The sequence below is a fragment of the Oncorhynchus tshawytscha genome, linkage group LG34 (assembly GCF_018296145.1).
Source record: "Oncorhynchus tshawytscha isolate Ot180627B linkage group LG34, Otsh_v2.0, whole genome shotgun sequence".
NCBI classification, from domain to species: Eukaryota; Metazoa; Chordata; class Actinopteri; order Salmoniformes; family Salmonidae; genus Oncorhynchus; species Oncorhynchus tshawytscha.
In genome coordinates this window covers 5266539-5293421 of record NC_056462.1, presented here as the reverse complement: position 1 = coordinate 5293421, position 26883 = coordinate 5266539, and the positions used below count along the sequence as shown (strand labels likewise).

Sequence of the window (26883 nt, the reverse complement as noted above, 5' to 3'; positions counted from 1 at the left end):
TGGTGAAATCCCTGAGCGGTTTCCTTCCTCTCCGCCAAATTAGTTAGGAAGGATGCCTGTATCTTTGTAGTGACTGGGTGTATTGATACACCATACAGTGTAATCAATTACTTCACCATCCTCACAGGAATTTTTACTACCAATAGGTCCTTTCTTTGTGAGGCATTGGAAAACCTCCCTGGTCTTTGTGGTTGAGTCTGAAATTCACTGCTCGACTGAGGGACCTTACAATTATCTGTATGTGTGAAATACAGAGATGAGGTAGTCATTCAAAAATCACGTTAGACACTATTGTTGCTCACAGAGTGAGTCCATGCAACTTATTATGTGACTTGTTAAGCAAATGTGTACTTTTGAACTAATTTAGACTTGCCAGAATGAAGGGGTTGAATTCTTGACTCAAGACATTTCAGCTTTTCATTTTCAATTCATTTGTAAAAAAGTAAAAACATTATGGGGTATTGTGTGTAGGCCAGTGACAACAAATCTCAATTTAATCCATTTTCAATTCAGGCTTTAACACAACAAAATGTGGAAAGAGTCAAGGATTGTGATTTGTTTTTGAAGCCTGCGTGACTCCAGACAATGCTTTAAGCTTTTAGAGGTCAACTGTTGGTTGTCAGAGCGTTGTGGGTCTGCGTAGACCAATCCTTGAATGGCCTACGCAGTCACACACCTTCTGCAGGTAAAATATTTGTCTCATTCAAAGAATTCAAGACAGTAGTAGCTTCCTGGTAGCAAGTGGATGTTATTCAGGTTACTGTGGATATTGTTACAATGATCAACCAGTAATGTTAGTTCTGCAACTTTCCAGAAAATGAGAGACAGACAACTATTGAGATTACTTTTATATGTCTCTATGTACTATTTAATCTATATACAGTATTAAAGGTAATACACAACATCAGTACCACCAGCCATTTTTGTTTGTTGAATTACATTCTGAATGTTGAACATTTCTGTATTGGATATTGAGAGAGAGAAAGAGAGAGACGGAGGATGTGGTCACCTCAAGGCGTAGTGTGTGTGTCTGTCACATCTTCGATCATCGATAATGTGATTAGAAAACGTTGTGTACAACAGCAAACTTTCCAGAACATGGACATGTCTTATATGGGCAGAAAGCGTATGTTCTTGTTAATCTAACTGCAGTGTCCAATTTACAGTAGCTATTACAGAAATAATACCATGCTATTGTTTGAGGATAGTGCAAAACAACAAAACACTTTCATCAAGGCAACTGGTTTGATACATTCACATCTGAAGGTAAATAATGTACTTACACTCAGTATTCTTGCTCTGATTTGTCATCCTGAGGGTCCCAGAGATAAAATGTAGTGTAGTTTTGTTTGAAAAAAATCATGTTTATATTAAAATGTAGGAACTAGGCAGTACAGTTTGACCGCACTCCTGTCTCTGGCTCCACACCCTTCCCGCCCGGCCACCTAGATGTGTGAAGGTTAGTGTCTTTTCTGTAGTGAAGCTAATAATTCATCATGTATGACATTCCTGGGAGTGTGTAAATTTAAAACCTTTATTACCATAGGACTTGTATATGTTCTCTATAGTTATGTACTTGAAAATGTATAAGTTGACCAATTCAGCACATTTGAGCAAACTCCTGGCAGACTTGATGCAAAATATTGTGTAGGAGGTAATACTTCACTGGATCAGTCTGAAATGTTGCACAGACACACTGCTGCCATCTTGTGGACAACATCTAAATTACACAGGTTCCTGTCTTAATAATGTATGGCCTTTCTCTTGCTTCTCAAAGATGATGGAATTAAAAAAATACAGAAAACGCATATTTTTTTGTTTGTACTATCTTTTACCAGATCTAATGTGTTATTCTCCTAGATAAATTTCACATTTTAACAAACGTCCAAGTGTTTCCTTTCAAATGGATATGCATACTGTATCCTTGCTTCAGGTCCTGAGCTACAGTCGGCTAGAACTTTCTTCTGACACCGCCTGTTATAGAGGTCAAGAAGGCTCGGCCCCAGTGATCTACTGGGCCTAACGCATTAGTGCGTTAGCCCTCTATAGTGCCTTTACCGTCGGATGCCAAGCAGTTACTATACCAAACAGTAATGCAGCCAGTCAAGATACTCTCAGTGGTACAGCTTTATAACCTTTTGAGGATCTGAGGGCCCGTGCCAAATCTTATCAGCCTCCTGAGGGGTAAGAGGCATTGTCATGCCCTCTTCACAACTGTGTTGATGAGTTTGGACCATGAAAGGTCCTTAGTGATGTGGACTTCGAGGAACATGAAGCTATCGACCCGCTCCACTACAGGATGCCACAATTGCCTAGTTAGAAGTTGTACACATGGGCCTGATGTGACAGCTCAGAGCTTCTGCTCCTAACTGTCCATATACTTTTCTTGGCTGGGAGGAGGAGGCAAGGATCAAGGGGTTTACTGATGGTGAGAATGGGTGGTCTCATCATTGAACATTAATTTGCCCAACAGTTTTGATATATGTTCATAATAATCCATTACACCCCATATTATGCTACTTAGTAATAATATATAAATATACTTTCCATACTACAAAAACAAGCATACAACGTTGTAGGAGATTTCTAAACTAAACTTTCTTTTCAGTTGAAGAAACTTCTTTTGTGGAGTGATTGATATTACTGAAGGACAGAATGAAACTTAAAAAGAGACAATTTCATGCCATTAATTAAGGAGCTTGATGGAGGTTTGCAAAATATATGTATTGCGTTTTTGGTTTTGAATAAGAGAGATCTATATCTTTAGTGTTCAGAAGCTATATAGTGCTCATGCAGTGTGTGAGCGGTGTATGATGCTATGTGCTTCTCATTTCTTTCTTTGCATTTTCCCATCTTGGATATATGGATCTATCTACACACTTTCCCCTGCTGTCGTTGATATCCCCTTATAGTTTTGTACTCCATATGTTGCATTAGGTATTGTATAATTTGAATGACCAGAATGCAAAAACACCTCACACATTTCTTAAACTAACTTGAGGTATTATTCGTATTGATGGTATCGCTCAGAATATGAACTGGTATTTTTCAATGTTGAGTGCAAGTCACAATTTTCTACTGCGTTTATAAATTGGAACACTACTTTCTCAAAGAAAAAAAATAAGATTTAATGTTTCATTCAAAACGTTTATTTAATGACAGATAGATTTACAGGAATACTGAACAAACATATACATGCAACATGTAAAGTGTTCATATGCCAAAACTGTTATGGGGGGTGGATTATCTTGGCAAAGGATATATTCTCACTAACAGAGATGAAAACAAATTTGTGCACAACATTTGAAAAAAATTACATTTTTTTTTGCTTATGGCACATTTCTGGGATCTTAAAATTTCAGCTCATGAAACATGGGGCTAACATTTTACATGTTGTGCAGGTTTGTAAATTGTTACTCATATGGTAACTCATACTGTAAATGTTTTATGAATAAATTATTCAACCCAATTACATGACCCAAAAAAGAATTATATTAAAACAGTAACGAAGAAAATGTACTTCTACGTGTTTTACATATTGGATTGAATGTTAACAAGATAAGAAGATACAATGTTTTTAAAACAGTGCAGTGCTCAGCATTACTTCATCGGCCCCTTTGACACACTTCAGTGATTTGCCCAAAATAACTCAAAGTAAATATCATAAAGGTATTTGGTATTTGGTCTTGGTGAATTTAAAAACAGATATAAAGTAGTTACAATCAGTTAATAACTAAAAATGCAACTATGATCAAATAGCACAATAAAAAAAAAGTATACAATAGGATTTGGATGTCACAAGTTGTAGGAACGGTTTTCTAATCTTTCAGTTATTTTCCATATTAATCTAACAGATAAAACATGTGCAAGCTGCTGTGTGCAAGATGCAAATAAATAAGTAATGTCTATATGGTTAAGTATAAATACAGTCACTTGAAAGAAAAGGTATATGCATTTAATATTCATAAGCAGAAAAAAACTATATGATTTCTTTAAGGAATGTCAAAAATATCATACTTGACATCAAAAGGTACAGTTAGGTGTGTTTTTGTTTGTGTATGTACTTGGGGGAATGTACATGAAATACATATACATTTTGCCAATTAACACAGGCACAATCCATTGTGCATTCTTCTGCCAAAGCAGGTCCTTAATCATAAGGCTGTCTCTATGAGAGCTGGAAAACCGTTCATTGGTGAAAAAAATGCCATAGGAGCTATGACACAGGCTATTAGTTAGCCAGCAACTGTACCATTAGCAGTGCCAAAGTGAGAGGCAAGAAAGCCAGACAGAAGGCAGTGGGTCGGGGAGCACTTCCTGAATTGACTGATGACTCTGAAAAAGTAGGAAAAATAAAGATATGGTTCAGTGAATGATGAAAATAGATTGTCTTTTCGTGTTTCTGTTCAAATGTTGACTTTGCTCTTACATATGTGTAGTTGTATTGTGACAATTAATACATACCAACATTGGCGCTGCCCGGTAGGATGTTCAGGGAGGTGGAACTCATGGTGAAAGTTGCCTGTGCGCTGCATGCGCTGGGAACCGAAGATTTGTTCCTGAACACGAGGGTCATGTTGGTAACTACAGATCCACTCCTAGGAAAGAAAGTGGACAACCCACAGAAATCATTATCATCACTGTCATAATCAAAGTATTCAAGTCGGTAATGAGAATTCATACTTACTTGAATGAGTTGACAATGGAACGAAGGAAGTTTGGGGTTCCAGCAAAAATCTTGTTCACCTGCATTGAAATATTAAAATATGATTACCAAAGGTTAACAGAGTCAAAGAGTCAAAACACCAAGCGCTACAAGAAGGTGCCCCAGACTCGTCTGCTAATTGGGATACTTTAGCTGTTTTTTTTTCTGAGAGAGGGAAATGGTGTAAATCAAGATGACTTAATGTGTTCTGAAAAATGAGATGTTGAGAATCATAATAAATAACGCTTTGATGTCATAGAACAAAGCCCAGACTGCTCACGATTGACCTTGATATTGGATGCCTGTCCATGTCGTAAAGACATCAGGAAATCCCATAATCCCATAACAACAGATACAAAGGTTGCAGGTTCAATACCAGTTGTAGACACTAGTTTATTATGTTTTTGTTTCAACTCTATCCCAAACATTAACCGTTAACTTAACCTTTCGGAATGAATGCCTAAACATACTGTTTTAACCCTATCCAAAACCTTAACCATTAACGGAAAATGTGTCATACATGAATACTGACATGCAATACGTCAAATTTCGAAGTTGCTCCAAACTTCAAATTTCAAAGTTAGGAATACGCCACTCAAAAACAGACTTTTATTATTTGTTTCATTCGTCAATTGTTGATATAATCCTCAAAATGTTTGCATGTCAGCAATCACATTTTCAAGATATAAACCTCTTGAAACTAGGGGGCACTATTTTCATTTTTGGAAAAATAATGTTCCCAAAGTAAATGGGCTATTTTTCAGGACCAGACAATAGAATATGCATATAATTGACAGCTTAGGATAGAAAACACTCTAAAGTTTCCAAAACTGTTAAAATATTGTCTGTGTTACGGTTTTCTTCCGTCGAAAGAGAGTCGGACCAAAATGCAGCGTGGTAAGTTAGATACATGTTTAATAAACTAATAAACACGACATACAAAACAACAAACGGAACGTGAAAACCTATACAGCCTATCTGGTGAAATACAAAACACTGAGACAGGAACAATCACCCACGAAACACTCAAAGAATATGGCTACCTAAATATGTTTCCCAACCAGAGACAACGAGAATCACCTGCCTCTGATTGAGAACGCCTCAGGCAACCATAGACTTTGCTAGAACACCCCACTAAGCCACAATATATAAAACCCATATATAAACACAACACAAAATAAACCCATGTCACACCCTGGCCTGACAAATAAATATATAAACACAAAATACTAAGACCAGGGCGTGACAGTCTGTGAGTATAACAAAACTGATATTGCAGGCAAAAGCCTGAGAAAAATCCAATCAGGAAGTGACTCTTATTTGGAAACCTCTGCGTTCCTATGCGTCCCTATTGAGCAGTGAAAGTGATATCAACCAGATTCCTTTTTCTATGGCTTCCCTAATGTGTCTAGTGTCACAAGACATAGTTTCAGGCTTTTATTTTGAAAAATGAGTGTGAGCGACAACATTGTGTCAGTGGTCAGCTGGTGGCTCTCAGAGTGATATGTTTCTCTCGCTCCTACTAAGAAGCCAACTGACCCGGTTGATATATTATCGAATAGATATTTGAAAAACACCTTGAGGATTGATTATAAAAAAACGTTTGCCATGTTTCTGTCGATATTATGGATCTAATTTGGAATATTTTTCGGCGTTGTCGTGACCGCAATTTCTGGTCGATTTCTCAGCCAAACGTGAAGAACAAACAGAGCTATTTGGCTACAAAAATCATTTTTATGGAAAAAAGGAACGTTTGCTATCTAACTGGGAGTCTCCTGAGTGAAAGCTCATCAAAGGTAAACGATTTAATTTGATTAGTTTTCTGATTTTCGTGGCCAAGCTGCCTGCTGCTAGCTAGGCATAATGCTATGCTAGGCGATTGATAAACTTACACAAATGGTTGTCTTGCTTTGGCTGTAAAGCATAATTTCAAAATCTGAGATGACAGGGTGATTAACAAAAGGCTATGCTGTGTTTCAATATATTTCACTTGTGATTTCATGAATATGAATATTTTCTAGTAATGTTTTTTGTCCGTTGCGTTATGCTAATTAGTGTCAGTTGATGACAATTCTCCCGGATCCGGGAGCGGTAGTTCCAAGAGTTAACATTCAAAATACAGAAACACAGCAGGTATGATCCATTTTGCATCATAAGATGCTGTGTTTGCTTCATATGATGCAAAATTCATCACACTGGCTGTATTTCTGCATTTAAAAGTTGTTTAATATCTTAACGATGCAAAACTGTAAATATGTCCCATGCTGTGCACATTGTACTCTCTGTTGCCCATAACAGCTGTTAGGCAGGCACAAGGGTTCATAGGCAGGCACAAGGGTTTATGTCTACTAAGAAGACCATTAAAAAAAGTCTGGACATTGTTCTCAACGAGGAGGTCCAAGAGTACGATAACTTTGCACTGAATAATCTTTGGTTCTATCTAACAATAAGATGCCCACTGATATCCAGTCTCTTTGGTGTGGTGTGTATTGATGAAAAGGCATTTGGATACTTACCTCTGAGACTACTTTGCCAGCCAGAGCCTTGAATGCTGAAGAGGACGGGTTGGCAAGATCCGAGGTGAATATCTCATCGAGACTGAACCGAAGAATCAGGGTTCCTTCACTAGAAGATGGAGGGTTAGTTAGTGCGACTGCAGTGGTGGTTGCTGATGGAACAGCGGTGGTGGTGGTTGCTGACGGAACAGCGGTGGTGGTGGTTGCTGCCGGAACAGCGGTGGTGGTGGTTGCTGCCGGAACAGCGGTGGTGGTGGTTGCTGCCGGAACAGCGGTGGTGGTGGTTTTGGCCACTGCCGGAGGGGTCGTGGTGACATCTGCAGTTGGAGCAGCAGTTGTTGCAGCGGAGGTGGTTGCATTAGTCATTGTAGTAGCGCCTGAAAAATGCAACATTCAATGCAATGTTTACATTTTGCAATTAATATTTTTTTTTTTTGAAATATTGGTCACATACACGTGTTTAGCAGATGTTACTGCGTGTGTAGCGAAATGTTTGTGCTTCTGGTTCTGACAGTGCAGCAATATCTAACAATTAATATCTAAAAATTCCACAACATATTCCGAAAACACACAAATCTAAGCAACGAATGGATTTAAGAATATATAAATATATGGGAGAGCAATATCAGAGTGGCATAGACTAAGAAAACAGTATAATATTATAGAATACCTTAATAAACATATGAGATGAAGTGCCTGATCAGTTGTGTTTTGGGATCTCAGGACAGAATAATAACAACATAACTGTATATTTGAATGTATATATTTCCCAGTTGTCAGGGTCATACCCAAATTTTGGGGAACTGATATGATTAAAATTGAAACCATTTGTGAGAAGATGTAATGTGATTTTAGACTTCTTAACCAAGTCAGTGTAAGCACAGACATTACGACAAAAGGAGGGAACACCCCTTTTCCCCCGAGTGCATAAAACCCACTCGTGAGAATGTACAATTAGTCAAGAAAACGCAGGGACGGGAGTCCCCACGTTGAAATGGCAACTACTCTATAGAACAAGCAGACGGACAGTGTTGAACCGGACGTTGCGAATGGTTAGGAAATCTACAAAACTAAAGATGCACACATTCACAGTCTGCAACTGTATATGTGAAATAGTCTAGGAAACTCGACCGAAGACGAGAGGAGAACATTTCACAATCAAACGACCGAATTGTACTCTGAAAGATCCATTCTGGAGAACATTTCCCTATAGAACAACCAGTGGTACATCTGACGTATCCATTGTAACAGAGCTACAACTAAGAAAGACTTTGATCTCTGGTGGACACAGCCAGAGAATTTCTGTCGACCGACTCTCCAGCAGACAGACCGAAGATTTCGTCAAAGAGACAACAAGACATACAGGCGTGAATATATATATTGCAATTCTTTTCAAATGAGCGGCTGTTCATGTGAAAAGTATTATCATTTCAATTAGCCTTTTTATCAACTGTGTGTAGTGGGTCCCATTATGTCTTTCCCACTCTTTATCTGTCCCCACCCCTGTCCATTGTCTACCAAGCCGTCATATCGGTTTAGTCCACTAGGGACCCTTTATTGCATTGTTTTCGTAACCAAGAAGCAAGACGTCGGCGTCCGCAACATGGCTGGTTTTCCTTTTGTTTCCTCTGGTTTTCCTTTTGTAGTCCATGATTGTCTGTAGACCCTGCCACATACGCCGTTGAATTGAGCCATTGAATTGTGAATCCACTGTCTCTATACTGACGTTTTGCCTGTTTGATTGCCTTGTCGGAGGGAATGACTACTCTGTTTGTATTCTTCCATATTCCCAGTCACCTTCCATGTTTAAATGCGGTGGTTCGTGTTTTCTGTTTTACGCGAATAGTGCCATCTATCCACGGTCTCTGGTTAGGGTTGGTTTTAATAGTCACAGTGGGTACAAAATTCCTATACACTTCCTGATAAACTCAGTTATCGTTTTAGTTCGTCCATATTATTCTTGGAAGCTACCCGGAATATATCCCAAAACAGTCTTGAAGCATGGATTCCAATTGGTCAGACCAGCATTGAATAGTGCTCAGCACGGGTATTAACAGTTTGAGTTTCTGCCTATAGGAAGGGAGCAGAAAAATGGAGTTATGGTCAGATTTGCCGAAAGGAGGGCGGGGGAGGGACTGGTATGCATCCCGGATGTTTGTAGTAACAGTGGTCTAGTGTTTTAGCAGCATGAGTACAACAGTCAAATTGCTGATAGAATTTAGGCAGCCTTTTTCTCAAATTTGCTTCGTTCAAATCTCCAGCTAAAATAAATGCATCTTCAAGATATATGGTTTCCAGTTTGCATAAAGTCCAGTGAAGTTCCTTGAGGGCCATCGTGGTATCAGCTTGAGGGGGGATATACATTTGATTGTGAGGTATTCTAGGTCAGGTGAACAAAAGGACTTGTATGTTCCTCTATGTTATCACAATTACATAATTTGTTGTTAATCATCAAACATACATCTCCTTCTTCCCAGCGAGATGTTAATTACTGTCGGTGCGATGAACTGATAATGCAGATTGCCTGACCAACTCCGACAGTATATCCCGAGAGAGCCATGTTTCCGTGAAACAGAGTATGTTGCAATCCGTGATGTCTCTCTGGAAAGAAACCCTTGCCCTAATCTCGTCAACGTTGTTAATCAGGGACTGAACATTAGCAAATAATATACTCTGGAGAGGTGTGTCATGTGCGTGCCTTCTAAGATGGACTAGAAGAACTCTCCGAGGACCCCTTTTTCACCGGCGTTGTTTTGGGTCAGCCTCTGGAATCAGTTCAATTGCCCTCGGTGGTGCAAACAAAGGATCTGCTTGGGGAAAGTCGTATTGCTGGTCGTATGCTGGTAGTGCTGGTGAGTTACCGTCGCTCTGATATCTAATAGTGCTTCCCAGCTGTAATAAATAACACGTACATTTTCTGGGCTAACAATGTGAGAAAAAATACTGAAAAAAAATTAACACTGCAAAGTTTCCTAAGAACGAGAAGCGAGGCAGCCCTATCTTTCGGCGCCATCTAGTGTTTTGAGTGTGTGAGAATAGGTAAAGCGATGTGTTGATGAATTGTCTTACGTGTGACCACAATGGAGGATGAATTGATAGGTAATGTCAGGCCAGACGTGTTGGAAGTAATGGCAGTTTGTAAGGTTTGTGCTACCAGGCTATCGTTAGGCACTGAGCTGATGTTGTTGAATATCAATGTAGACTCCACCACAATTGACCCTGACCTGAAAATGATATGAGAAATGTTAAGAACTTTTACAAGCGTTACTTCAGTAACAACCCACTCCCAAGGCATACTAAATAACAATACTCATTGAAATGTTATTTTTCTCCATCATCCACACTGTTTCAAAGTATTTCAGATGATAATCATTTACCCACCTGAAACTATTGACAACAGTTCGAAGGAATCTGACTCCAAATAGAGCCTTGAACAAATTATCCAGCTGAAAAAAAATGTATACAGAAGTTATATTATAATAACAATTCAACAATGTAAGGCTGGTATCAAGATGCCATATGATGAATTATGACGAAGATGATTATGATTTTTGTCATGCGTCTTTCAAACAACTAATGACACTGTATTAAATTGAATGAAAGTTACCTGTGTAGTCACATGATTTGCCAAAGCCAGGAACTCTGGTGACCTGCTGTTGCTCAGAGAGCTATTGAAGGTAGATGTCAGGCTGAACTGCAGTGACAGAAGTGGGCTGGTCAGTGGCGCCTCTGTTGCACGGGATGCCGTTGTAGTTGGCACTTGGGTAGTTGTTACTGGGGTAGTTGCTACCAGCGTAGTTGGTAATGGGGTAGTTAGTACGTCGGTCAAATTGGTTATCGGAGTGGTTGGAGCTAGAGATGTTTTTACTACTGCAGTAGTTGGAGGAACTGTTGTGCTGACTACTGGGGTATTTGGAGTTGCTGTTGTGTTGACTATGGGGGTAGTTGAAGGAGCTGTTGTGTTGACTATTGGGGTATTTGACAACGATGGGGTTGTAGTTGATAGTGTTGTAGTTGTATTGCTTTGTGTTACAGGTCCTGATGTGACATTGACAGCACTTTGGGCTGATGTTAACACATTTATGGGCGCTGATGTTCCATTGGGCACTATGTGTGTTGTTGACATGTTCACAGGATCGGATGTTGCATTGACAACCATACTTGTAATTGATATGTTTGAGGGGGCTGAAGTTGCATTCATGATCGTATATGGTGTTGATATTGGAGGATCTGGAGTAGAAGTTGTAGTTGAGTCAACTCCTGGAAGACCGCAAATCATCAGATATCATTATGTGTGTATAACAGAAGATGTATTAATCTTAAAGAAAAAATCAACATTAAGCATCGTACACAGCTTTGACAACATCTGATCACTGTTAACGATCAGAATTGTATTGTGACATGACAAGATAGAATAGATTACTTGATGTCCAATCAATAATCATTTAAAGGAATTTGTTTCAGTTATAATATTCTTAGAATGTTAAACAGTTAAGTAATATAGAGACCAGATAACTCTAATTAATTTAATATACTCAAACTTAGGACAGTAAAATGCAGATATATAAAGAAGTGCAGCTGTATTGTAACTTAATATTTAAAACACTTGAGGTAGAGAGAGTGCAGGGAAATACTAAGTAACTTAGAGTTCAGAATATTAAAGTGTCGTACTTGTTGCCACGATAGAAGTTGTGTTCACTGGGAGAGAGAAATAAGAGTTGTTGCTTGAGACATTCTCTATCAAGGTTTCAACCACTGCACTGGACTCAGGGACTGAGCTGGCATTGTTAAATATCAGCTTAGCATCTACCACAACCGAACCTTGACTGGAAAACAAAAAAATGAAAAACAATTAATATGATACCATCTGTAACGGTTTTCTTTAGGTGAAGTAGAGGCGGACCAAAATGCAGTGTGGTTGTTCATGTTCTTTAATTTATAAAGACACTACACATGAGATAACTAACAAAAACAACAAACGTGAGAAATCCTAAACCAGTCCTATCTGGTGCAAAACACAGAGACAGGAACAATCACCCACAAACACACAGTGAAACCCAGGCTACCTAAATATGGTTCCCAATCAGAGACAATGACTAACACCTGCCTCTGATTGAGAACCATATCAGGCCATACATAGAAATAGACAAACAAGACATCCAACATAGAATGCCCACTCAGATCACACCCTGACCAACCAAAACATAGAAACATACAAAGCAAACTATGGTCAGGGTGTGACACCATCAGTAAAGCAAATTCATATTTAAATGCTATGACAAATATGAACACTACCACAATTTAATGATTTCCCTTTATATTAATTGATGAATACAATTATCTTAAAATGTATTCCAATAATGGCCCAAAATCTAAATAAAAACTCAAGAATAACTACGTACCTGAAACCTAGAACCTCTGTGCGATTAAAACTGGATCCATATTTGTTTCGATAAACTGTGTCCAGCTGTAAAAGTAATATAAGCAATTTTAGCAATTTATCTTGAGAACTGAAATGTTGACAAACAATTTGAGGGAACGTGTTTGACATAATGACAAATATAAAAACTTATTTGGGGGATGAAATGCCCCTTTAAGAACCTGACAGCTGTACAACTGAAGATGAACAGTATTATTAAAAGAGTGGAAAGTAAAACAGAATTTACCGCTGTAGCCACAGTACTTGCTAATGCTTTGAACGCTGGTGAAGAAACATTTTTCAAATCTGCTTTGAAGTTTTGCTCCAATTTGAAGTCCAACTTAACCTCTGGTGGTGGAGGGGCAGGTGTTCTGATAGTAGTTGAGGAACCAGTTGTAACTGTGGTCAGAGCAACTGTGGTTGTTGTTGGAGTAGCTGTGGTTGTTTTGGGAGGAGCTGTGGTTCTTGTGGGAGCAGCTGTGGTTGTTGTGGGAGCAACTGTGGTTGTTGTGGGAGCAACTGTGGTTGTTGTGGGAGCAACTGTGGTTGTTGTGAGACCAGCTGTGGTTGTTATTGGAGCAGCTATGGTTGTTGTTGGAGTAGTTGTGGTTGTTGTAGGAACAGCTAAGGTAGTTGTGGGAGCAGCTGTGGTTGTTGTTGGAGCAGCTGTTGTTGTTATGAGGGAACCTGTGGTTGTTGTGGGGGCAGCTGTGGTTGTTGTTGGAGCAGCTGTGGTTGTTGTTAGAGCACCTGTGGTTGCTGTTGGAGCAGCTGTTGTTGTTGGAGCAGCTGTGGTTGTTGTTGGACCAGCTGTGGTTGTTGTGAGACCAGCTGTGGTTGTTGTGGGAGCAACTGTGGTTGTTGTGGGAGCAACTGTGGTTGTTGTGGGAGCAACTGTGGTTGTTGTGGGAGCAACTGTGGTTGTTGTGAGACCAGCTGTGGTTGGTGTGAGACCAGCTGTGGTTGGTGTGAGACCAGCTGTGGTTGTTGTGAGACCAGCTGTGGTTGTTGTTGGAGCAGCTATGGTTGTTATTGGAGCAGCTGTGGTTGTTGTTGGAGTAGTTATGGTTGTTGTAGGAATAGCTGTGGTAGTTGTGGGAGCAGCTGTGGTTGTTGTGGGAGCAAGTGTGGTTGTTGTGGGAGCAAATGTGTTTGTTGTTAGACCAGCTGTGGTTGTTAGGGGAGCAGCTGTGGTTGTTGCGGGAGCAGCTGTGGTTGTTGTGGGAGCAGCTGTGGTTGTTGTTGGAGCAGTTATGGTTGTTGTAGCTGCAGCTGTTGTCGTCGTAGCAGCAGCTGAAGTTGCTATGAGGGAACCTGTGGTTGTTGTTAGAGCAGCTGAGGTTGTTGTTAGAGCAGCTGTGGTTGTTGTTGGAGCAGCTGTGGTTGTTGTTGGAGCAGCTGTGGTTGTTGTTGGAGCAGCTGTGGTTGTTGTTGGAGCAGCTGTGGTTGTTGTTGGAGCAGCTGTGGTTGTTGTTGGAGCAGCTGTGGTTGTTGTAAGAGCAGCTATGGTTGTTATTGGAGCAGCTGTGGTTGTTGTTGGAGTAGTTATGGTTGTTGTAGGAACAGCTAAGGTAGTTGTGGGAGCAGCTGTGGTTGTTGTGGGAGCAACTGTGGTTGTTGTGGGAGCAACTGTGGTTGTTGTGAGACCAGCGGTGGTTGTTAGGGGAGCAGCTGTGGTTGTTGTTGGAGCAGCTGTGGTTGTTGTTAGAGCAGCTGTGGTTGTTGTTAGAGCAGCTGTGGTTGTTGTTGGAGCAGCTGTGGTTGTTGTTGGAGCAGCTGGTGTTGTTGTTGGACCAGCTGTGGTTGTTGTGGGAGCAACTGTGGTTGTTGTGGGAGCAACTGTGGTTGTTGTGGGAGCAACTGTGGTTGTGAGACCAGCTGTGGTTGTTGTGAGACCAGCTGTGGTTGTTGTGAGACCAGCTGTGGTTGTTGTGAGACCAGCTGTGGTTGTTGTTGGAGCAGCTGTGGTTGTTGTTGGAGCAGCTGTGGTTGTTGTTGGAGCAGCTGTGGTTGTTGTAAGAGCAGCTATGGTTGTTATTGGAGCAGCTGTGGTTGTTGTTGGAGTAGTTATGGTTGTTGTAGGAATAGCTGTGGTAGTTGTGGGAGCAGCTGTGGTTGTTGTGGGAGCAGCTGTGGTTGTTGCGGGAAAAACTGTTGTTGTTGTGGGAGCAAATGTGTTTGTTGTTAGACCAGCTGTGGTTGTTAGGGGAGCAGCTGTGGTTGTTGCGGGAGCAGCTGTGGTTGTTGTGGGAGCAGCTGTGGTTGTTGTGGGAGCAACTGTGGTTGTTGTGGGAGCAACTGTGGTTGTTATGAGACCAGTGGTGGTTGTTGGGGAGCAGCTGTGGTTGTTGTTGTAGCAGTTATGGTTGTTGTAGCTGCAGCTGTTGTAGTCGTAGAGCAGCTGTGGTTGTTGTGAGGGAACCTGTGGTTGTTGTGGGGGCAGCTGTGGTTGTTGTTAGAGCAGCTGTGGTTGTTGTTAGAGCAGCTGTGGTTGTTGTTAGAGCAGCTGTGGTTGTTGTTGGAGCAGCTGTGGTTGTTGTAAGAGCAGCTATGTTTGTTATTGGAGCAGCTGTGGTTGTTGTTGGAGTAGTTATGGTTGTTGTAGGAACAGCTAAGGTAGTTGTGGGAGCAGCTGTGGTTGTTGTGGGAGCAACTGTGGTTGTTGTGGAGCACTGTGGTTGTTGTGAGACCAGCGGTGGTTGTTGTGGGAGCAGCTGTGGTTGTTGTTGGAGCAGCTGTGGTTGTTGTTAGAGCAGCTGTGGTTGTTGTTGGAGCAGCTGTTGTTGTTATGAGGGAACCTGTGGTTGTTGTGGGGGCAGCTGTGGTTGTTGTTAGAGCAGCTGTGGTTGTTGTTAGAGCAGCTGTGGTTGTTGTTGGAGCAGCTGTTGTTGTTGGAGCAGCTGTGGTTGTTGTTGGACCAGCTGTGGTTGTTGTGAGACCAGCTGTGGTTGTTGTGGGAGCAACTGTGGTTGTTGTGGGAGCAACTGTGGTTGTTGTTGGAGCAGCTGTGGTTGTTGTTGGAGCAGCTGTGGTTGTTGTAAGAGCAGCTATGGTTGTTATTGGAGCAGCTGTGGTTGTTGTTGGAGTAGTTATGGTCGTTGTAGGAATAGCTGTGGTAGTTGTGGGAGCAGCTGTGGTTGTTGTGGGAGCAGCTGTGGTTGTTGTGGGAGCAACTGTTGTTGTTGTGGGAGCAAATGTGTTTGTTGTTAGACCAGCTGTGGTTGTTGGGGAGCAGCTGTGGTTGTTGTGGGAGCAGCTGTGGTTGTTGTGGGAGCAGCTGTGGTTGTTGTGGAAGCAACTGTGGTTGTTGTGGAGCACCTGTGGTTGTTATGAGACCAGTGGTGGTTGTTGTGGGAGCAGCTGTGGTTGTTGTTGGAGCAGTTATGGTTGTTGTAGCTGCAGCTGTTGTAGTTAGCAGCAGCTGAGGTTATTATGAGGGAACCTGTGGTTGTTGTGGGGGCAGCTGTGGTTGTTGTTAGAGCAGCTGTGGTTGTTGTTAGAGCTGCTGTTGTTGTTGGGGATTAGCTGTGGTTGTTGTTGGAGCAGCTGTGGTTGTTGTTAGAGCAGCTGTGGTTGTTGTTAGAGCAGCTGTGGTTGTTGTTGGAGCAGCTGTGGTTGTTGTTGGAGCAGCTGTGTTGTTGTTGGACCAGCTGTGGTTGTTGTGGGAGCAACTGTGGTTGTTGTGGGAGCAACTGTGGTTGTTGTGGGAGCAACTGTGGTTGTGGACCAGCTGTGGTTGTTGTGAGACCAGCTGTGGTTGTTGTGAGGCCAGCTGTGGTTGTTGTGAGACCAGCTGTGGTTGTTGTTGGAGCAGCTGTGGTTGTTGTTGGAGCAGCTGTGGTTGTTGTTGGAGCAGCTGTGGTTGTTGTAAGAGCAGCTATGGTTGTTATTGGAGCAGCTGTGGTTGTTGTTGGAGTAGTTATGGTTGTTGTAGGAATAGCTGTGGTAGTTGTGGGAGCAGCTGTGGTTGTTGTGGGAGCAGCTGTGGTTGGGGAGCAACTGTTGTTGTTGTGGGAGCAAATGTGTTTGTTGTTAGACCAGCTGTAGTTGTTAGGGGAGCAGCTGTGGTTGTTGCGGGAGCAGCTGTGGTTGTTGTGGGAGCAGCTGTGGTTGTTGTGGGAGCAACTGTGGTTGTTGTGGGAGCAACTGTGGTTGTTATGAGACCAGTGGTGGTTGTTAGGGAGCAGCTGTGGTTGTTGTTGAGCAGTTATGGTTGTTGTAGCTGCAGCTGTTGTAGTCGTAGTAGCAGCTGAGGTTGTTATGAGGGAACCTGTGGTTGTTGTGGGGGCAGCTGTGGTTGTTGTTAGAGCAGCTGTGGTTGTTGTTAGAGCAGCTGTTGTTGTTGTTAGAGCAGCTGTGGTTGTTGTTGGAGCAGCTGTGGTTGTTGTAAGAGCAGCTATGTTTGTTATTGGAGCAGCTGTGGTTGTTGTTGGAGTAGTTATGGTTGTTGTAGGAACAGCTAAGGTAGTTGTGGGAGCAGCTGTGGTTGTTGTGGGAGCAACTGTGGTTGTTGTGGGAGCAACTGTGGTTGTTGTGAGACCAGCGGTGGTTGTTAGGGGAGCAGCTGTGGTTGTTGTTGGAGCAGCTGTGGTTGTTGTTAGAGCAGCTGTGGTTGTTGTTGGAGCAGCTGTTGTTGTTATGAGGGAACCTGTGGTTGTTGTGGGGGCAGCTGTGGTTGTTGTTAGAGCAGCTGTGGTTGTTGTTAGAGCAGCTGTGGTTGTTGTTGGAGCAGCTGTTGTTGTTGGAGCAGCTGTGGTTGTTGTTGGACCAGCTGTGGTTGTTGTGAGACCAGCTGTGGTTGTTGTGGGAGCAGCTGTGGTTGTTGTGGGAGCAACTGTGGTTGTTGTGGGAGCAACTGTGGTTGTTGTTGGAGCAGCTGTGGTTGTTGTTGGAGCAGCTGTGGTTGTTGTAAGAGCAGCTATGGTTGTTATTGGAGCAGCTGTGGTTGTTGTTGGAGTAGTTATGGTCGTTGTAGGAATAGCTGTGGTAGTTGTGGGAGCAGCTGGTAGTTGTGGGAGCAGCTGTGGTTGTTGTTGGACCAGCTGTGGTTGTTGTGAGACCAGCTGTGGTTGTTGTGGGAGCAACTGTGGTTGTTGTGGGAGCAACTGTGGTTGTTGTGGGAGCAACTGTGGTTGTTGTGAGACCAGCTGTGGTTGTTGTGAGACCAGCTGTGGTTGTTGTGAGACCAGCTGTGGTTGTTGTGAGACCAGCTGTGGTTGTTGTTGGAGCAGCTGTGGTTGTTGTTGGAGCAGCTGTGGTTGTTGTTGGAGCAGCTGTGGTCATTGTAAGAGCAGCTATGGTTGTTATTGGAGCAGCTGTGGTTGTTGTTGGAGTAGTTATGGTCGTTGTAGGAATAGCTGTGGTAGTTGTGGGAGCAGCTGTGGTTGTTGTGGGAGCAGCTGTGGTTGTTGTGGGAGCAACTGTTGTTGTTGTGGGAGCAAATGTGTTTGTTGTTAGACCAGCTGTGGTTGTTAGGGGAGCAGCTGTGGTTGTTGCGGGAGCAGCTGTGGTTGTTGTGGGAGCAGCTGTGGTTGTTGTGGAAGCAACTGTGGTTGTTGTGGGAGCAACTGTGGTTGTTATGAGACCAGTGGTGGTTGTTAGGGGAGCAGCTGTGGTTGTTGTTGGAGCAGTTATGGTTGTTGTAGCTGCAGCTGTTGTAGTCGTAGCAGCAGCTGAGGTTGTTATGAGGGAACCTGTGGTTGTTGTGGGGGCAGCTGTGGTTGTTGTTAGAGCAGCTGTGGTTGTTGTTAGAGCAGCTGTTGTTGTTGTTAGAGCAGCTGTGGTTGTTGTTGGAGCAGCTGTGGTTGTTGTAAGAGAAGCTATGGTTGTTATTGGAGCAGCTGTGGTTGTTGTTGGAGCAGTAATGGTTGTAGTAGGTACAGCTAAGGTAGTTGTGGGAGCAGCTGTGGTTGTTGTGGGAGCAGCTGTGGTTGTTGTTGGAGCAGCTGTGGTTGTTGTTGGAGCAGCTGTGGTTGTTGTAAGAGCAGCTATGTTTGTTATTGGAGCAGCTGTGGTTGTTGTTGGAGTAGTTATGGTTGTTGTAGGAACAGCTAAGGTAGTTGTGGGAGCAGCTGTGGTTGTTGTGGGAGCAGCTGTGGTTGTTGTGGGAGCAGCTGTGGTTGTTGTGGGAGCAACTGTGGTTGTTGTGGGAGCAACTGTGGTTGTTGTGGGAGCAACTGTGGTTGTTGTGAGACCAGCTGTGGTTGTTGTTGGAGCAACTGTGGTTGTTGTAAGACCAGCTGTGGTTGTTGTTGGACCAGCTGTGGTTGTTGTTGGAGCAGCTGTGGTTGTTGTAAGAGCAGCTGTGGTTGTTGTAAGAGCAGCTGTGGTTGTTGTTGGAGCAGCTGTGGTTGTTGTTGGAGTAGTTATGGTTGTTGTAGGAACAGCTAAGGTAGTTGTGGGAGCAGCTGTGGTTGTTGTGGGAGCAGCTGTGGTAGTTGTGGGAGCAACTGTGGTTGTTATGAGACCAGTGGTGGTTGTTAGGGGAGCAGCTGTGGTTGTTGTTGGAGCAGTTATGGTTGTTGTAGCTGCAGCTGTTGTCGTCGTAGCAGCAGCTGAGGTTGTTATGAGGGAACCTGTGGTTGTTTTGGGGGCAGTTGTGGTTGTTGTTAGAGCAGCTGTGGTTGTTGTTAGAGCAGCTGTGGTTGTTGTTAGAGCAGCTGTGGTTGTTGTTGGAGCAGCTGTGGTTGTTGTAAGAGCAGCTATGGTTGTTATTGGAGCAGCTGTGGTTGTTGTATTAGCAGCTATGGTTGTTATTGGAGCAGCTGTGGTTGTTGTTGGAGTAGTTATGGTTGTTGTAGGAACAGCTAAGGTAGTTGTGGGAGCAGCTGTGGTTGTTGTGGGAGCAGCTGTGGTTGTTGTGGGAGCAGCTGTGGTTGTTGTGGGAGCAGCTGTGGTTGTTGTGGTAGCAACTGTGGTTGTTGTGAGACCAGCTGTGGTTGTTGTTGGAGCAACAGCTACCAGCTGTGGTTGTTGTTGGAGCAGCTGTGGTTGTTGTTGGAGCAGCTGTGGTTGTTGTAAGAGCAGCTGTGGTTGTTGTAAGAGCAGCTGTGGTTGTTGTTGGAGCAGCTGTGGTTGTTGTTGGAGTAGTTATGGTTGTTGTAGGAACAGCTAAGGTAGTTGTGGGAGCAGCTGTGGTTGTTGTGGGAGCAGCTGTGGTTGTTGTGGGAGCAGCTGTGGTAGTTGTGGGAGCAACTGTGGTTGTAATGAGACCAGTGGTGGTTGTTAGGGGAGCAGCTGTGGTTGTTGTTGGAGCAGTTATGGTTGTTGTAGCTGCAGCTGTTGTCGTCGTAGCAGCAGCTGAGGTTGTTATGAGGGAACCTGTGGTTGTTGTGGGGGCAGTTGTGGTTGTTGTTAGAGCAGCTGTGGTTGTTGTTAGAGCAGCTGTGGTTGTTGTTGGAGCAGCTGTGGTTGTTGTTGGAGCAGCTGTGGTTGTTGTAAGAGCAGCTATGGTTGTTGTTGGAGCAACTGTGGTTGTTGTTGGAGCAGTTATGGTTGTTGTAGGAACAGCTAAGGTAGTTGTGGGAGCAGCTGTGGTTGTTGTGGGAGCAGCTGTGGTTGTTGTGGGAGCAGCTGTGGTTGTTGTGGGAGCAGCTGTGGTTGTTGTGGTAGCAGCTGTGGTTGTTGTGGGAGCAACTGTGGTTGTTGTGGGAGCAACTGTGGTTGTTGTGAGACCAGCTGTGGTTGTTGTTGGAGCAACTGTGGTTGTTGTAAGACCAGCTGTGGTTGTTGTTGGAGCAGCTGTGGTTGTTGTTGGAGCAGCTGTGGTTGTTGTTGGAGCAGCTGTGGTTGTTGTAAGAGCAGCTGTGGTTGTTGTTGGAGCAGCTGTGGTTGTTGTTGGAGTAGTTATGGTTGTTGTAGGAACAGCTAAGGTAGTTGTGGGAGCAGCTGTGGTTGTTGTGGGAGCAGCTGTGGTTGTTGTGGGAGCAGCTGTGGTAGTTGTGGGAGCAACTGTGGTTGTTATGAGACCAGTGGTGGTTGTTAGGGGAGCAGCTGTGGTTGTTGTTGGAGCAGTTATGGTTGTTGTAGCTGCAGCTGTTGTCGTCGTAGCAGCAGCTGAGGTTGTTATGAGGGAACCTGTGGTTGTTGTGGGGGCAGCTGTGGTTGTTGTAAGACCAGCTGTGGTTGTTGTTGGAGCAGCTGTGGTTGTTGTTGGAGCAGCTGTGGTTGTTGTTGGAGTAGTTATGGTTGTTGTAGGAACAGCTAAGGTAGTTGTGGGAGCAGCTGTGGTTGTTGTGGGAGCAGCTGTGGTTGTTGTGGGAGCAGCTGTGGTAGTTGTGGGAGCAACTGTGGTTGTTATGAGACCAGTGGTGGTTGTTAGGGGAGCAGCTGTGGTTGTTGTTGGAGCAGTTATGGTTGTTGTAGCTGCAGCTGTTGTCGTCGTAGCAGCAGCTGAGGTTGTTATGAGGGAACCTGTGGTTGTTGTAAGAGCAGCTGTGGTTGTTATTGGAGCAGCTGTGGTTGTTGTTGAAGCAGCTGTGGTTGTTGTTGGAGTAGTTATGGTTGTTGTAGGAACAGCTAAGGTAGTTGTGGGAACAGCTGTGGTTGTTGTGGGAGCAGCTGTGGTTGTTGTGGGAGCAGCTGTGGTAGTTGTGGGAGCAACTGTGGTTGTTGTGGGAGCAACTGTGGTTGTTGTGGGTGCAACTGTGGTTGTTGTGAGACCAGCGGTGGTTGTTAGGGGAGCAGCTGTGGTTGTTGTTGGAGCAGTTATGGTTGTTATAGCTGCAGCTGTTGTTGTCGTAGCAGCAGCTGAGGTTGTTATTAGGGAACCTGTGGTTGTTGTGGGGGCAGCTGTGGTTGTTGTTAGAGCAGCTGTGGTTGTTGTTGGAGCAGTTGTTGTTGTTGGAGCAGCTGTGGTTGTTGTTGGACCAGCTGTGGTTGTTGTGAGATCAGCTGTGGTTGTTGTAAGACCAGCTGTGGTTGTTGTGGGAGCAACTGTGGTTGTTGTGGGAGCAACTGTGGTTGTTGTGGGAGCAACTGTGGTTGTTGTGGGAGCAACTGTGGTTGTTGTGAGACCAGCTGTGGTTGTTGTGAGACCAGCTGTGGTTGTTGTTGGAGCAGCTGTGGTTGTTGTTGGAGCTGCTGTGGTTGTTGTTGGAGCAGCTGTGGTTGTTGTAAGAGCACCTATGGTTGTTATTGGAGCAGCTGTGGTTGTTGTTGGAGTAGTTATGGTTGTTGTAGGAATAGCTAAGGTAGTTGTGGGAGCAGCTGTGGTTGTTGTGGGAGCAGCTGTGGTTGTTGTGGGAGCAACTGTGGTTGTTATGAGACCAGTGGTGGTTGTTAGGGGAGCAGCTGTGGTTGTTGTTGGAGCAGTTATGGTTGTTGTAGCTGCAGCTGTTGTCGTCGTAGCAGCAGCTGAGGTTGTTATGAGGGAACCTGTGGTTGTTGTAAGAGCAGCTGTGGTTGTTATTGGAGCAGCTGTGGTTGTTGTTGAAGCAGCTGTGGTTGTTGTTGGAGTAGTTATGGTTGTTGTAGGAACAGCTAAGGTAGTTGTGGGAACAGCTGTGGTTGTTGTGGGAGCAGCTGTGGTTGTTGTGGGAGCAGCTGTGGTAGTTGTGGGAGCAACTGTGGTTGTTGTGGGAGCAACTGTGGTTGTTGTGGGAGCAACTGTGGTTGTTGTGAGACCAGCGGTGGTTGTTAGGGAGCAGCTGTGGTTGTTGTTGGAGCAGTTATGGTTGTTATAGCTGCAGCTGTTGTTGTCGTAGCAGCAGCTGAGGTTGTTATTAGGGAACCTGTGGTTGTTGTGGGGGCAGCTGTGGTTGTTGTTAGAGCAGCTGTGGTTGTTGTTGGAGCAGTTGTTGTTGCTGGAGCAGCTGTGGTTGTTGTTGGACCAGCTGTGGTTGTTGTGAGATCAGCTGTGGTTGTTGTAAGACCAGCTGTGGTTGTTGTGGGAGCAACTGTGGTTGTTGTGGGAGCAACTGTGGTTGTTGTGGGAGCAACTGTGGTTGTTGTGGGAGCAACTGTGGTTGTTGTGGGAGCAACTGTGGTTGTTGTGAGACCAGCTGTGGTTGTTGTGAGACCAGCTGTGGTTGTTGTTGGAGCAGCTGTGGTTGTTGTTGGAGCTGCTGTGGTTGTTGTTGGAGCAGCTGTGGTTGTTGTAAGAGCACCTATGGTTGTTATTGGAGCAGCTGTGGTTGTTGTTGGAGTAGTTATGGTTGTTGTAGGAATAGCTAAGGTAGTTGTGGGAGCAGCTGTGGTTGTTGTGGGAGCAGCTGTGGTTGTTGTGGGAGCAACTGTGGTTGTTGTGGGAGCAAATGTGTTTGTTGTTAGACCAGCTGTGGTTGTTGTGGGAGCAGCTGTGGTTGTTGTGGGAGCAGTTGTGGTTGTTGTGGGAGCAGCTGTGGTTGTTGTGGGAGCAACTGTGGTTGTTATGAGACCAGCGGTGGTTGTTAGGGGAGCAGCTGTGGTTGTTGTTGGAGCAGTTATGGTTGTTGTAGCTGCAGCTGTTGTCGTCGTAGCAGCAGCTGAGGTTGTTATGAGGGAACCTGTGGTTGTTGTGGGGGCAGCTGTGGTTGTTGTAAGACCAGCTGTGGTTGTTGTTGGAGCAGCTGTGGTTGTTGTTGGAGCAGCTGTGGTTGTTGTTGGAGTAGTTATGGTTGTTGTAGGAACAGCTAAGGTAGTTGTGGGAGCAGCTGTGGTTGTTGTGGGAGCAGCTGTGGTTGTTGTGGGAGCAGCTGTGGTAGTTGTGGGAGCAACTGTGGTTGTTATGAGACCAGTGGTGGTTGTTAGGGGAGCAGCTGTGGTTGTTGTTGGAGCAGTTATGGTTGTTGTAGCTGCAGCTGTTGTCGTCGTAGCAGCAGCTGAGGTTGTTATGAGGGAACCTGTGGTTGTTGTAAGAGCAGCTGTGGTTGTTATTGGAGCAGCTGTGGTTGTTGTTGAAGCAGCTGTGGTTGTTGTTGGAGTAGTTATGGTTGTTGTAGGAACAGCTAAGGTAGTTGTGGGAACAGCTGTGGTTGTTGTGGGAGCAGCTGTGGTTGTTGTGGGAGCAGCTGTGGTAGTTGTGGGAGCAACTGTGGTTGTTGTGGGAGCAACTGTGGTTGTTGTGGGAGCAACTGTGGTTGTTGTGAGACCAGCGGTGGTTGTTAGGGGAGCAGCTGTGGTTGTTGTTGGAGCAGTTATGGTTGTTATAGCTGCAGCTGTTGTTGTCGTAGCAGCAGCTGAGGTTGTTATTAGGGAACCTGTGGTTGTTGTGGGGGCAGCTGTGGTTGTTGTTAGAGCAGCTGTGGTTGTTGTTGGAGCAGTTGTTGTTGTTGGAGCAGCTGTGGTTGTTGTTGGACCAGCTGTGGTTGTTGTGAGATCAGCTGTGGTTGTTGTAAGACCAGCTGTGGTTGTTGTGGGAGCAACTGTGGTTGTTGTGGGAGCAACTGTGGTTGTTGTGGGAGCAACTGTGGTTGTTGTGGGAGCAACTGTGGTTGTTGTGAGACCAGCTGTGGTTGTTGTGAGACCAGCTGTGGTTGTTGTTGGAGCAGCTGTGGTTGTTGTTGGAGCAGCTGTGGTTGTTGTTGGAGCAGCTGTGGTTGTTGTAAGAGCACCTATGGTTGTTATTGGAGCAGCTGTGGTTGTTGTTGGAGTAGTTATGGTTGTTGTAGGAATAGCTAAGGTAGTTGTGGGAGCAGCTGTGGTTGTTGTGGGAGCAGCTGTGGTTGTTGTGGGAGCAACTGTGGTTGTTGTGGGAGCAAATGTGTTTGTTGTTAGACCAGCTGTGGTTGTTGTGGGAGCAGCTGTGGTTGTTGTGGGAGCAGTTGTGGTTGTTGTGGGAGCAGCTGTGGTTGTTGTGGGAGCAACTGTGGTTGTTATGAGACCAGCGGTGGTTGTTAGGGGAGCAGCTGTGGTTGTTGTTGGAGCTGTTATGGTTGTTGTAGCTGCAGCTGTTGTCGTCGTAGCAGCAGCTGAGGTTGTTATGAAGGAACCTGTGGTTGTTGTTGGGGCAGCTGTGGTTGTTGTTAGGACAGCTGTGGTTGTTGTTAGAGCAGCTGTGGTTGTTGTTGGAGCAGCTGTGGTTGTTGTTGGAGCAGCTGTGGTTGTTGTGGGGGCAGCTGTGGTTGTTGTTAGAGCAGCTGTGGTTGTTGTTGGAGCAGCTGTGGTTGTTGTTGGAGCAGCTGTGGTTGTTGTTGGAGCAGCTGTGGTTGTTGTGAGACCAGCTGTTGTTGTTAGGGGAGCAGATGTGGTTGTTGTTGGAGCAGTCATGGTTGTTGTAGCTGCAGCTGTTGTTGTCGTAGCATCAGCTGTGGTTGTTATGAGGGAACCTGTGGTTGTTGTGGGAGAAGGTGTGACTGTTGTTAGAGCAGCTGTGGTTGTTGTGGGAGTAGCTGTGGTTGTTGTTGGAGAAGTTGTGGTTGTTGTTGTTGTTGGAGAAGTTATAGTTGTCGTAGCAGCAGCAGTTGTTGTCGTAGCAGCAGCTGAGGTTGTTATGAGGGAACCTGTGGTTGTTTTGGGGGCATCTGTGGTTGTTGTTAGAGCAGCTGTGGTTGTTGTTAGAGCAGCTGTGGTTGTTGTTAGAGCAGCTGTGGTTGTTGTTAGAGCAGCTGTGGTTGTTGTTGGAGCAGCTGTGGTTGTTGTGGGAGAAGCTGTGGTTGTTGTGTGAGAAGGTGTGACTGTTAGAACAGATATGGTTGTTGCTGGAGATGTTGTGGTTGTTGTCAGAGCAGTTATGGTTGTTATGGGAGCAGTTGTGGTTGTTTTTGGAACATCTGGGGTTGTTGTGGGAGCAGCTGTGGTTGTTGTGGGAGCAACTGTGGTTGTTGTATCCACAGCTGAAGTTGGTGTTGTGGCTGCTGGGAGTTGTGTTGTTTCGATGACCTCTGTAATTATAAAGTGGATTGTTAGGTATTCTATTGATCAAAGGGTGTTCTATAGGATTTAATTATACCCAATGTTTATTAACTGTACAGTGTCTAAACATTGTGTACAACTCTAAACAAGTTCTTACAGTCAACTAAGTTACAGACGTTTCATCAACATAGGGTTACTCAGTTTTGCTTCTTGTTATTGAGCATAAGATAAGAAGGTAATGTGTTTTCTCTTCAGAATAATTCTTTTTTACAACCACATTTGTTGCTTTGTTTTCTATGTCAAGTACCAAAAATAAAAGACAGATAATCATCTCCAGGCTGCGTAGTTAAATGTAAATGACCTACTTCACATGTTTGGGACCATGTCACACCACCTACGTTGTGATTTATTTTAATAGAATTGCACAGTCTTGAATGAACCATTCCTTAGTTATAATTAACTGATATGTTATAACAAATTAGTAACAGGAAATCTGTGATGAACAACTAGTGCAAATAATATGTGTGTCTTACTTGTTGCCACAATGGAGGCTGTGTTCACTGGGAGAGAGAAATTAGAGCTGTTGCTTGAAACTGCATCTGTCATCGTGTCAGTCACATCACTGTTCGCAGGGATTACGCTGGTATCGTTAAATACCAGCTTAGTGATTACCACAACTGAACCTTGACTGGAAAACAACCACAATTATTATTTTAAATTATGATTTCATCAACAGATCAGATTCATGTTTAAATTCTATGATAATTATGAACAATTAAACAAATGACTTCTACCTTAAATAGAACCCCAAACACGATGTCAGAAAAACATGCTTAGAATTACTTCTTACCTGAAACCTATAACTTCTATGCGAACGAAACTGGATCCATATTTACTTTTGTACACATTTTCCAGCTGTAAAATAATATGAATATATCATATTTTATACATGAATATGTCCTGAGACATTGCGAAGGTTTTACATTGAAATATACTTTCCAACTCACCCTAACCCGAATGTAAAGGTTTGCTTATCATTTTGAAATGTTTTCTTCATTACTTGTAAACTACTTTTAAATCAATATATCAATCAATCATTTAAATTCAGTCGAAGCAATCATTGAGCAGAAAAGTTTTAGATTTTATTCTCTGATTTAATAACATGATATTTTGTTTACTGAATTGACTAGACTAAGCCTTTTTTGTTAAGGAATCTAAAAGTATGATATTAAAAGTGTTGAAAAATAAAGTAAAACAGTATTTACCGCTGCAGCCACAGTATTTGCTAATTCTTTGAACTCTGGTGAAGAAACATTATTCAAATCTGCTGTGAAGTTTTGCTCCAATTTGAACTCCAACTTCACCTCTGGTGGTGGAGGGGCCGGTGTTGTGATAGTGGTTGAAGAACCAGTTGTAACTGTAGTCAGAGCAGCTGTTGTTGTTCTTGGAGCAGCTGTGGTTGTTGTGGTAGC

General features: G+C 43.8%; 1 protein-coding gene across 1 annotated transcript; it reads right to left on the bottom strand.

Moving 5' to 3' along the window:
* Positions 1–3133: 3133 nt before the first annotated feature.
* LOC112231726 (mucin-2) lies at positions 3134–13426 on the bottom strand. Its single transcript, XM_024398465.2, has 10 exons — positions 12888–13426; positions 12624–12688; positions 11893–12047; positions 10829–11481; positions 10603–10667; positions 10291–10445; positions 7222–7598; positions 4688–4746; positions 4465–4598; positions 3134–4335 (listed from the first exon to the last, which is right to left on the bottom strand). Exons 4-10 carry the CDS (start codon positions 11420–11422, stop codon positions 4232–4234), a joined length of 1488 nt encoding a protein of 495 aa, XP_024254233.1. The 5' UTR covers positions 11423–11481; positions 11893–12047; positions 12624–12688; positions 12888–13426; the 3' UTR covers positions 3134–4231.
* Between the last annotated feature and the right edge of the window lie 13457 nt (positions 13427–26883).

Excerpts from the sequence above, each read along its gene's own strand:
- LOC112231726 (XM_024398465.2), bottom strand. The coding sequence starts at position 11,422 with ATGAATGCAACTTCAGCCCCCTCAAACATATCAATTACAAGTATGGTT. Across the intron at positions 10,668-10,828 it reads CAAATCATGTGACTACACAG|CTGGATAATTTGTTCAAGGC; the intron begins GTAACTTTCATT and ends ATTTTTTTTCAG. Across the intron at positions 10,446-10,602 it reads ACTGTTGTCAATAGTTTCAG|GTCAGGGTCAATTGTGGTGG; the intron begins GTGGGTAAATGA and ends TATCATTTTCAG.